The sequence below is a fragment of the Onychomys torridus genome, chromosome 16 (assembly GCF_903995425.1).
Source record: "Onychomys torridus chromosome 16, mOncTor1.1, whole genome shotgun sequence".
NCBI classification, from domain to species: domain Eukaryota; kingdom Metazoa; phylum Chordata; class Mammalia; order Rodentia; family Cricetidae; genus Onychomys; species Onychomys torridus.
Window position 1 is genome coordinate 14,729,682 of NC_050458.1, and position 12,369 is coordinate 14,742,050.

General features: G+C 35.3%; 1 protein-coding gene across 3 annotated transcripts in view; it reads right to left on the minus strand.

Moving 5' to 3' along the window:
* Csmd3 (CUB and Sushi multiple domains 3) overlaps window positions 1-12,369 on the minus strand; it is a 1,137,155-nt gene that overhangs the window by 398,952 nt on the left and 725,834 nt on the right. For all 3 annotated transcript variants that reach the window (XM_036207646.1, XM_036207645.1, XM_036207647.1), the window contains 2 exons: window positions 7,061-7,199; window positions 5,414-5,601 (listed from right to left, as the gene is read on the minus strand). In XM_036207646.1, the coding sequence (XP_036063539.1) occupies window positions 5,414-5,601; window positions 7,061-7,199 (327 nt within the window). The remainder of the gene's footprint in view (window positions 1-5,413; window positions 5,602-7,060; window positions 7,200-12,369) is intronic.

Consider the following 12,369-nt stretch of genomic DNA (forward strand, 5'->3'; position numbering starts at 1 on the left):
TGCTCATCGAGCAGTACTACCAACATAGAAAAATTGGCCATCTTACCAGAAGCAATCTCTAGATTCAATGCAATCCACATCAAAATTCCAAAACAATTCTTTATAGAACTTGGAAGAACAATATTCAACTTCATTCAGGAAAATTAAAAAAAAAAAAACTTGGATAGCTAAAATAATCCTAAATAGTAAAAGAACTTCTAGAGGTTTCACCATCACTGATTTACCATCTACTACAGAGCTATAGTAATAAAAACAACATGATATTGATATAAAAACAGACATATTTAGCAATGAAATCAAATTGAAGACCATTTGTAAATCCACACCTGATTTTTGACAAAGTCAAAATTATACAATGAAAAAATAAGAGCATCTTTCAAAAATAGTGTGGGTCTAACTGTAATTTAGCAGGGGGAAGAATTAAAATAGATCCATATCTATTACCCTGCACAAAACTCAAGTCCAAGTGGTTCAAAGACCTCAAAATAAACCAAATATACTGAACCTGATAGAAGCAAAAATAAGAACTAGCCTTGAACACATTGGCACAGAGGACAACTTCCTGAACAGAACACCAATAGCACAGGCACTAAAACCAACAATTAATAAATGGGACCTCATGAAAGTGAGGCAAAGGACATTGTCAGTAGGACAAAATGCCAGCCTATAGAATGGGAAAATATCTTCACCAGCCAGAGATCTGACAGAGGGCTGATTTTCAAAATATATAAATAAATCAAGAAACTAGACATCAATAAACCAAAAAATCCAATTAAGTAATGGGAGAAATAAATAGGGAAATTTCAATAAAATAGACAGAGAAATTTCAACAGAATAATTTCAAATGGCTGAGAAACACTTAAAGAAATATTCAAAATACTTAGCCACCTAGGAAATGCAAATCAAAACAACTCTGAGATTTCATCTTACACATGTCAGAATGGTCAAAATTGAAAACACAAGTGACAGCTCAATCTGAAGAGGATTTGGAAAAAGGGGAACACTCCTCCACTGATGGTGGGAGTGCCACCTTGTATAGCCACTTTGGAAATGAATATAGTTGTCTTCCTGAATATTGGGTATTGATCTACCTCAAGATCCAGCTATAGCACTGCTGGGCATATACCCAAAGCATGCTCCATTCTACCACAAGAACACTTACTCAACTGTGCTCATAGCAGCCCTAAAGTAACAGACAGAAACTGGAAAAAACCTAGATGCTGCTAAACTGAAGAACAGATAAAGCAAATGTGGTACATTTACACAATGGAGCATTAGTCAGTCGATTAAAAAAAGAAAAAAAGGAAGGAAGGAACTAGAAAAACGTAGCCCTGAGTGAGGTAGCCCAGAAAGAAAAACATGGTATGTACTCACTTAAAAGTGGATATTAGCTGTAAGGCAAAGGATACCCATGCTACAATTGCCAAACCTAGAGAAGCTAGGTAACCAGGAGGGCTCAAAGGGGGATGTATGAATCACCCAGGGAAGGAGAAATAGAATATAGACAGTGGACAGTGGGATTGGGGGAATGGGAAGAGGAGTGATTAACCAATGACTGCTACATCTTGAGACCCATGCTACAAGAAGGAACCTTTACCTGACATTGCCTGGAGGGCCAAGACCCAGAGGCTAGATAGCCAAGAGATGTAAAAACAAAGAAAGAGAAATAAATATTTCTAAATATTGACAGACAGGGAATTTTCAGAAGTTTATATTGGTGTTATGTGCACCGACACCAAATTGTTCTGACTTTTTCCTTATTATTTTAGAATTTTTAAAATGGAATTTTGAAATGAGGTTGATGATTGTTATTATAGGGAATAAAATTATTTGAACATTTTAGCTTCTGGTTTCTATCAGCCCTTTCTTGAGTCATAATGTAAGTTCTTGTCAGTGGCCATAGATCTGTTGAAAATGATTTATAATTTCAAAGTGTTCCATATTCAGGTAGTCAAGAAGGCTTCATACTTGATTATTTTTTTGAAGTTTATAGGAGAAAATTTCCATAACCCTTCCTAATATATAGCTGAATTTGTATTTTAGGCAAGAAGTGTTCCCCTCCCGCTTGGGGAATAACTACATTGATACAACAAATTAATAATATTCTGAAACATGATATATTTTTTAGTTTTCGAATGTTGAAAACTAAAAGTGATACTCTCTTTTAGCAGAGTGTTTTTAAGTTTCACGAGTTTGTTTTTGAACTTAACATGAACTATTTTTCCTATTCATTTTATTTTTTAAGTTAAAATATACCTACATCATTTTCTCCTTTCCCTTCCCTCCTTCAAATCTCTCCTCCCCTTACTCCATCTCCAAAGCATGCCATCCTTTTCTTTAGTTATTATTCACGCACACACACGCACACGCACACGCACACGCACACACACGCACACACACGCGCACACACACGCACACACACTCACACACACATACATACACACACGCGCGCGCGCACACACACGCACGCGCACACACACGCACGCACACACGCACACACACACACACAAACGCACACACGCACACACGCACACACACACACACACACGCACGCACACACACACGCACACACACACGCACACACGCACGCACACGCACGCACACACACACACACACGCACGCACACACGCGCACACACACGCACGCACACACACGCACGCACACACACACACACGCACACACACACGCACGCACACACACTGTGTTTTATCACCGGTTAGGGGCTCATCTCTGGGAAGGACTATTTCTAGCACTGTCAGCATTCCTGAGTTGACTAAAATTTTTTATTTCTAGGTGAGGAAGAGGAGACATTGCGAGACAAAAAGACCAGAAGGCTATTGAGACTGCGTGCTAGAAATGATGGGGAAGCATCACCTAGGATGCTTCAAAACTATGGCTGCCTGAGTGAGACCCAGAGAAGTACAGCAGAAATGGACATATAACATGAAGGGCAATCAAATAGAGTTTTTGTTATCTTTCTTCTTAGAAGAAAAAAATGTGCGGCAAAAAAATGAAAGCTACCAGAAACTTTGCAGTGTGAGCAGTGGTGTGTTTGCCATAAATCCTTCCATAGGTTTGAATCCTCTGGAGAAATAACTTGACTTTAAAGTAGAAATTCATTAGAAGTTCTGATGAACAATGTACTTACATTGAACTTAGGGAATGGTTCATTTAGAATGGGAATTTATTTCATACAGTAAACCTTATTAATGAATTGTCAACTGAGAACAATTTTCTGTTTCTTTGTAACGAAGAAACTATGACAGTAGAAATTATTTCACAGTCATAAATAGATGACAAGACTAATAAAATAAACCTTGGAAGAGGAGATATCTTATAAATTTTGAAGATACTGCCTACAGTATTCTGCCAGGTCTGTAGTAGTGTGTTCCTCACATTTACCTCCCCCTTCTGGAACACTATGTTCCCAAGGAACTAGTCAACATTATACTCTTATCTCTACTTACTAAGTGACAAATTTGCCAAGACCAGGAATGCATTTGATCCGAATTTCTCATTTTTATGCTTCATTTATAAAGATTTTTCTTTCACAACTGCTATCATCTATTAAGAATTTTATGAATATAAGTCTTTACTCTGACACTTGGCACACATGATTTCACTTAATCTTTAAAGCTGTCTTGTTACTGACACAGGGTGAACATCATAAACACGGGGTAAAGTATGATGGATACAACAGAGGATTAAGAAAAAGGCGTTTGTATGTTGATATCCACTAATCTGTGGTAAGAATTAATATTAAAATAGACATCTAAGATTGGCACCTCTGACTAAGTTTTAAAATTACATCTTAAACTACAAATTCCTATGAAGATTCTTTAGTTTATTTGAATTTTCAAGTCTTTGAGAAAGCTTTTTTGCCTTTTGAAATATTTAGAGATACATTTCCATGTGATAGAGCTTGAAATAAAGGGAAATAATGTAGTTAAACAACATTGTGAATAATAAAATTTCAAAGCTAAAAACAATGATAATGTTTCAAGTATAATTTAGAATGCTTATGAAGGAACTGGGCACATGTACCAAAGAAAAATATCCTCAAGCAAATATAAAATAATGCATTTCTCATGCAGCAAACTGATGTTGAGGCATGGAGATTGACAATAGGCTTAAAGAGAAAGAAATAATGTTGCTGTATACTTGAAATAACAATACCTTGTAGCAACTTGTTTCTTAAATTTCATGTATAAGAGTTGCTTTTCATATAAAAGCACATGGAAATTTATTGTATTCTATAATTTGGAGTTTATGTATTTATTCACATAAGTAAGTTTATGTATACACACAAACATATTTTTACAGAGATATGTCCTAAGTAGTAAGTCAGCAGTGTATATATTTGCAAAATATTTATAAACCAGAGGTACATTTCTACATGATTAATACTATTGAAAAGGTTAAAGTATAATACAGGTGTGGTGGTACATGTCTTTTATCCCAGCAGTGGGTAGACAGAAGATGATAGATTTCTGAATTTAAGGCCAGCATGGTCAAAATAACAAGTTCTAGATGAGATAGGGCTATATAATCCAACTCTGCCAGACACACCAATACCCTCCACACCCACACACCCCAACATATATGAGAGAGAAAGAGTGTGTGTGTTGAAACAGAAATATTCAGAATTTCTTTTACTTTAATACTATTGTATGTATATGCATGGTGTGTGGGAGGGTGTGGTTACATCTCTGTGCAAGTCAGAAAACAACTTCATGGAATCTTTTCCTACTTTCCACATTTATATGGGTTCTGTGACTCAGCTTTGGTTGCCAGACTTGGACAGCTCTAGCCTTTATCTGCTGAGCCATCTTGCAAACCTTACTTGAGACTTTTAAAGGAATCAATGGACTCTTAACTGTGATTTTTATGAACTGATTCAGCTTCTTATAGCAGACTTTTACTGCAATCAATCATATGTATGCATGTTATACACTTTAATTTTTATATATGTTGACCTTTTATACAGAAAAGATGAATATTTTACATTGACAGTGTTTGCAGTTCATTTAAGTAAAATATGATGGAATAATGTATTTTGTGAAGTAAAGGCTAAAATAATTCTATTATTTCAAGTATATCAAACTGATAATGACTGCAGATTAATTTGTTTCCCTAAGCCATACAAAAAAATTACATGAATGCACTGAACTTATTTGATGTTTCTGACATTCACTCAGTATTTTCTTTTAATGAGATATTAAGTAGCTAGTGGTTAAAATCCAGTGTACCATGTACTTGTATGAAGACATTAAACATTAGCTTTATTATTTATAAAGAAAGTTTGGTTTAAAAGATAAATAAGTAAATATCTTACTGCTCTTAGCAATATTTAGATAATATCAAATGTGGAGCAAACAGAATGGAGAAATAAAGACTATTTTTAGCTACTTACTTTCATAATGAATCTTGAATCCATTATTGGAACGGCTATTGTCAGTTGTAAACAGAAGATAGATGAAGTTACTGCTGCTGAACAGAAACTGTGGCACTTGCGTGCCATTGTAAGACCCAAGTAAGGGTGACAGAAGATTTGGTCCATCATGGACTTCCAGAACATCGTAATTTAGTTCAGTCTGAAATCTAGGATGAAGAGACACAATTGAAAGCATTAAAAAACACATTGGAATCGAACTTTTAATATTTTAGTTACTCTACCATTAAGGTTCATCTTTTAACCACTTTTATCTTTTTTTTTCTTTCTTTTTTTTTTTTTTTTTAACTTTCCCTGGTATCTAAAGTATCCCTGAAATATCTGTCTGTTCCAAGTACCAGGATCTTATGTGGGGGAATGCCCAGTCAGAAGAATGTATACTCATATTCATAAGAAAAGTGTCTGCTGAGTATGATAAGCTATCCTTAGTAAATGAATGAGCTATTCCTGACCAATGCACTTCTCAAGACACCTGTACCTGCTATCTTCAATTCTACGGAAAACTATATTGTTTTATACTGATTTTAACAGTACATACATTTCAAATCTGACCTCTGATTTATAGAAACTGACACATTTTATATAGTGCTTTAAAGATCTTCAAGTTTTATTTTTATCTTTAATATGCTGCTTATGAGTGAAGTGCCCACAGACTATAGAAAAGGCCATCAGCTTTCTAGAGCTGAGTGACAGGTGGTTTTAAATTGCCTGATGTTGCTGCTGGAGGCAGAACCTAGGTCCCCACGTAGGGCAGAAAATGCTCTTAATCACAGAATCATAAAACACATCTGATAGTGAAGGTGTAAAATTTATATGAGTGTCTGGGTGGGAGCTCCACCTCAATCCCTGACACTAAGACTCCTAGTCCTTAGAATTTTAGGAATATAAAGGTCTATTGTTTAAAACACAGAATCTTAAACTGAGCATCCTATACTCTGAAACTCCGGATTTAATTCTATGTCAAATTACATGAGCACACCTGTTCCAGAGTATCAGTTTTGCTTTTGTCTTTAATAGGTGGCATTTTTTTTTATGTATTACAAAAGTTGTTCTAAAGTAAATATTTTATGACTTATCATCAGTGAACATTTCATTTGTTTACCTACTTTTTATACATATGTAAACAGAGTCATATAAGAACTTTGGGTAAATGGGGTCACGAGGCAAATGGTGAAAATGCATCCTGTATTTACTTGGGTGATTATATGGTAGTACCTGTATGTGTATTATAGTTGGAGGCTGTATTGAATTCATTTTTCTTCTTATCTCTTTTGTTTCTGGAAATCTAGCAGAGCTGAATTCACAAGCCCTTAAAAATATAGGACAACTAAACTCATTAAATTAAAGGTCATATCTCAGTATTGTGCATATGTACAGCAAAAAGGTCTTGCATATCTTAATAGTAAAGCTACAGCAGTAAACAAATAAAAAATTAACTTGAGATCAGACTGAAAGGTCAAAAGGGGCAGAACTTCTTAAACCTTCAAGATACAGCAATTGACTATTCTAATAACATTATTTATTGATGTAGTAAGGGAAATGGTGAATGCCAACTAGTTTAATGCCTATTCATTTTTGTATAAGATAGAAAAAAATATTTGCAGAGACCTTTCAAATGTGATTTTTATGGAGTGTCCAGGTTCAGCTTCAATCACCCACTCACAATTCAAAGAGTCTTTGTAGTATCCTGGCCATCCTGGTGAAAGAATTACTCCACTTGGAGCAGAAAAGTGGCCACCACATGGAGCTGAAAGACAAAACCAGAGAAGGTACAAATAGAATTTTCAGAATAAGTTATATAAAACATTTTCAGTCCCAACATTCATCTACTTACTTATTTTTGAGACAAGTTCTTGTTATTCAGTCTATGCTGTCTCAATACTCACCATGTAGCCCAAGTATCCATGCTCTTCATCTTCAGTTTAAAATGATACATACATTGTCAATTTTTGGTTTTCTCTTAGTTTTTTTTCCTTATATTGTCAAATTTTCACAGTTTAGAAAATATGAATTAAGAAAATGTATTCTAAATCAAGGTTTCAATACAATAGAAATTATGCCTTTGATACACTGTTTCTTATTTTCATTAATAGGTAAGGAGAGAGTTGTTTTCATTTTCTCTTAACCAGGCATGATGACATTTGTCTGTGATAAAGCTAAAGGAATCCTTGAGATCTTTGCCCACCTAGGCTGTATAGCAAGACCTTGTTTGAAAACAAACAAAATAACAACCAATTTTTTTCTTATTGTTTCTTTTTTAATTTGTTTTACTTTATATTATCATGAAACTTATTTATTTTGTACACTAATTTTATCCTTGTTATTCTTAAATAAAGTGAAACAAGACTAATAAGATAGTAAATATACAAAACTTCATTAAGAAAAAATTCCCTATAAAACACCCACTTGAGTAAAGTCTTCATTGGTTTGATATTTGTGTTTGTTGTTCTGAGACATAGTCTGACATGGCTCAGTTAAGCTTTAAATATGTAATACTCCAGTCACCTTAGCTCTGGATTATAGGCATATGCCATCCCACCTGTCTTGAATGAAGTATTTTTTAGGTGAAATTATTAAACATGCTATGTGTATGAGAATGTTCATTAATAAACCAAATACCGTTTAACTGAACCCAATATTGTTTTCTATTCTAATAGCTTTCTAAGACGACCATTGTCATGAGGATTACTTACTCTACCACTTTGAACAACACATAATTCATAATTTATTTTCATGTAGGGTTGTTATATATTTCTTTCTTTTGTGTGTGTGTGGGTGAGACAGGGTTTCTCTGTAGTTTTGGTGCCTGACTTGGATCTCACTCTGTAGACCAGGCTGGCCTCGAACTCCCCGAGATCCACCTGGCTCTGCCTCCTGAGTGCTGGGATTAAAAGTGTGCACCACCACCGTCCGGCTGGTTGTTTTATATTTCAAATATGAATCTATATGCACAATAGACATTTAAGTTAACATACTTTAAAGACAGTAGTGAGTTTTTCATTTAAAGAAGGAGCAGATTATGCAAAGCATATTCGGCAGAAATCTTTATTATGTCATCAACCCGTGTTGTTCTTGGAAAGTGTTTATGCATTAAGTCCTTAGATGAAGTAATTAGTCATAAAATTAGCAGTTTAGGAAGAGGCCAAAAATGGTTAAAAAGTAAAACATTGAGAGACATTTTGTCTGATCCCTCCATCCAGAGTGAGGGAGAGAAATGAATGGTTTCTTTAAAAAAAAAAAAAAAAATTCCAACAAAGTTGTCTCTTCTGTCTTTTGGAAAGGCTATTCCCAAGTAGTGTCATAACTCAAGAAGAGGGAGGGTTGCTCGTTAGGTCAGTCAGAAGTAGTCTCTTGATCTGAGGGTCTGTCTGGAGCGTGCCGGGACACCGCAACTGCACTGTAGCAACAAAGGAGAAGCCCATGTGCCCAAGCCCCGTGAAAGGAAGACCTCAGTGAGACTGGAACGTCCCAGAGGACAAGGAGAGGAAGTGCAGAGAGCAGTTCAGAGTTGAAAAGTCAGGGATGCAGCAGAAATGAAAGAAGTTCCCAACCCACCAGCTGGTGCTGATGATAGCGTTTATAAAATGGATAGCACTTATGAAAAGCTAACTGCAACACGAGTGATAATGTGGAAAGAAAAGCAATTAGTTGTCTAACCATTACAGTTTGATATATCATACACATAAAAATAGCACATTACGTGATAATTCTCTTTAGGGAGCACTAGTTTTAATTTCAGCTGGACAATATTATTTGACTTACCCTAAGCAATAGCAATGAAATAACAAATTTTATATACTTATTATTTTCTCCAAATGCTTGAAAATTAATAGTAATTGTTGATACTTTAGAAATACAAATAAATGTTATACCTAAATAAATTCTATATATCATTAAATTTAATGAAAGACAGAAAATATCTCTGGTTGAAAAAAGAAATTTGGGAAAATTTACCAGGAAAGAAGCTAAAAGTCTAAGGAGGTATTTTTAAAAGACCACTCACTCACTCATCCCCTCATTCCAGTTCATTCAATCATACTTATTATGCAACATACTAACAACCTTTAAAAATGGTTCTGTTTGTCTGGAAGTATGCTAAGACAACTCCTGGGCCAGGGAAAGTGACACATATCTCTAACACCAACTTCATTGCTTCATTGATTGTGGGGCCAGCAATGACAGAAACAAGAATGTCACAGGTTAGGGTATGTAGCAAATTGGAGTGGGACACAGGCGACAAGCACAGGAAAAGGAAGGAAAAACCAAAACTAAAGAAAGAAAGAAAACAGGGGATCGAGTTCAGTTGACAGTGCTATGCATGGTCAGCAAACACAGAAACCTGGATTCAGTTCTTGGCACTGAACTATCTGGTTGTAATGATGTGACTCTTTAGTCCAAGTGTATAGAAGGTAGAGGCAGGTCAATATGAAACATAAGGTGACCTTTAGTTATTTAGTGACATAGTAAGTTTAAGGCTTGCCTGGGATACAGGAGACCCTGTTTCAGACATGAGAGATAGATAGATAGAGATAGAGAGAGAGAGAGAGAGAGAGAGAGAGAGAGATCATTACTCATTTGAATAATTATAGGTATAAAGATTATAAATAATTTACATATTATCAATCAATGATTTGATACTAAATATTCTGACTGTAGAGAGTTACAAAACTTTTTAAGTTATGTCCCATTCTTTTCTCACAAAGATGCCATGTTTCTGGATTCTTTTGGAAAAGATAGAAACAGAAAACATTAAATCCAATTAAGTTCTATGATGGAGATATAGCCAAGGTAGAGGACATGAAGGATTCAGAGAAGATATTTAATTTGATCTTCTAAGCATGAATCATAGTTCTGGAAGAAAGAGATAAGCGATCCTGGACATCTGTACATGAAGTAACAGAGTGAAGTTATATAGGATTGCATTAGGATAAACAACTGAAAAATTGTAGAACAAGGTTGAGATCTCCATTTGATTAATCATGCATGTACAGTGTATTTAGAGTTTGTGAGATCAGCAAGGATACTTTACAAAAAGTTAAGAAAGACATAATCAGAATCTGACATAAAGCTATTTCAGGGAAGAGCTGAATGATGTGTTCAAAAATATCTCTTTGTGACATAATATGACATAAAAATGCAAAAGAAAAAAACCTGTTCCTTATACTCTTGTGTAAGACAAATTGCTAAGTAGTCTTATTAATAAAAACCCAGAGCCAGATAACAATATATTGGGAGATACACTATGTCACCACACTCTTATCATATAAAACAGAATATATGCTGATTTCATTTAAAATGATGGAGAACTTAAAACACACCGGAGTTATACATAAAAAGTCAACACCAACTAGTGCTCAACTTGAGGACCATGCTGGCTAATTTTGTGTCATTTTAATTGTGACTGACATTGGAGGACCCAGCCCATTGTGAGTGGTGCCACCCTTTGTGGGTGGTCCTGGGTTCTCTATGTAAAAAAAAAAAGCAGGCTAGAGTTACCTCAAAATATTTTATGTTATTTGTGGCTATTGTAAAAGATAATGTTTCCTTGATTTCTTTATCAGTCCATTAATCATTTGTATAGTGAGGGCTACTGATTTTTCTTTTCTTTTTTTTTTTTTTACTTGCTCTTGTATCTCACCACACTACTGAAAGTGTTCATCAGCTGTAGGAGTTCCCTGGTAGAATTTTAGAGTCATTTACATATACTACCACGTCATCTTCAAATAGCAAAAGTTTGACTTCTTCCTTTACAATTTGTATCTTTTTGATCTCCTTTTGATGTCTTATTGCTCTGGCTAGAACTCACTGGACAGTGTTGGCTTGTTCCTGACTTTCATGGAATTGCTTTGAGTTTCTCTCCATTTATAATTTGATGTTGATGTTAGCTTGCTGTATATTGCCTTTATTATGTTTAGGTATGTTCTTTGTACCCCTAATCTCTCCCAAACCTTTATAATAAAGGAGTGTTGGGTTTTGTCAAAGGCTTTTTTTTTTAAGCATCTAATGCGATGATCATGTGTTTTTTCTTTCAATTTGTTGATATGGTAGATTATATTGACAGATTTTTGTATGACAAACCCTCCCTACATCTCTGGGATGAAGCCTACTTGATCATGGTGAATGGTTTTCTTGATATGTTCTTGGATTCAGTTTGCCAGTATTTTATTGAGTATTTTTTGCATTAATGTTCATGAAGAGTAGTCTGTAATTCTTTTTTTTGTGTGTGTGTTTGTGTAGTTTGGGTATCAGGGTAATGGTAGCCTTGTAAAAAAGAGTTTGGCAATGTTCCTTCTATTTCTATGGTGTGGAAGAATTTAAAGAATATTGGTATCAGTCTGTCTTTGAAATTCTGGTAGAATTCTGTGTTGAAACCATCTGGCCCTGAGCTTTAATTTTTGGTTGAGAGACTTTTAATGACTGTTTCTATTTCCTTGGGAGTTACAACCAAACAGGTGAAGTACCTGTATGACAAGAACTTCAAGTCTTTGAATAAAGGGATTGAAGGAAATATCAGAAAATGGAAAGATTTCCCATGCTCTCAGATAGGTAGGATGAGCACAGTAAGAAACAGCAATCTGCCAAGGGCCATGGGAGTATACAGCAGGTGACAACTAGTGTCTGACAAGTCTGCCCACCAGACATAGAACTCCCTGATGGGGAGCCCCACCTGGCAAAGCCGTGGGGTCACTGGCTGTGGAAACCAGTTGTTTTCTGTCTGTAACTTTCTCGTGTGCCACTGTTATACCTCCCTAATAAGAACAGCTGTGGGGTGCTTTCCACAGCCCTGTGGTAGTGTGTTTTACATCTCTGCGCACACATTTAGTTGTGGATTTCTGTGTAAGCTGTATAATTCTGATATACAGAAATATTACCAAAATATTCTTCTTTACTGACACAGAAAATTAACGGTATTCTCA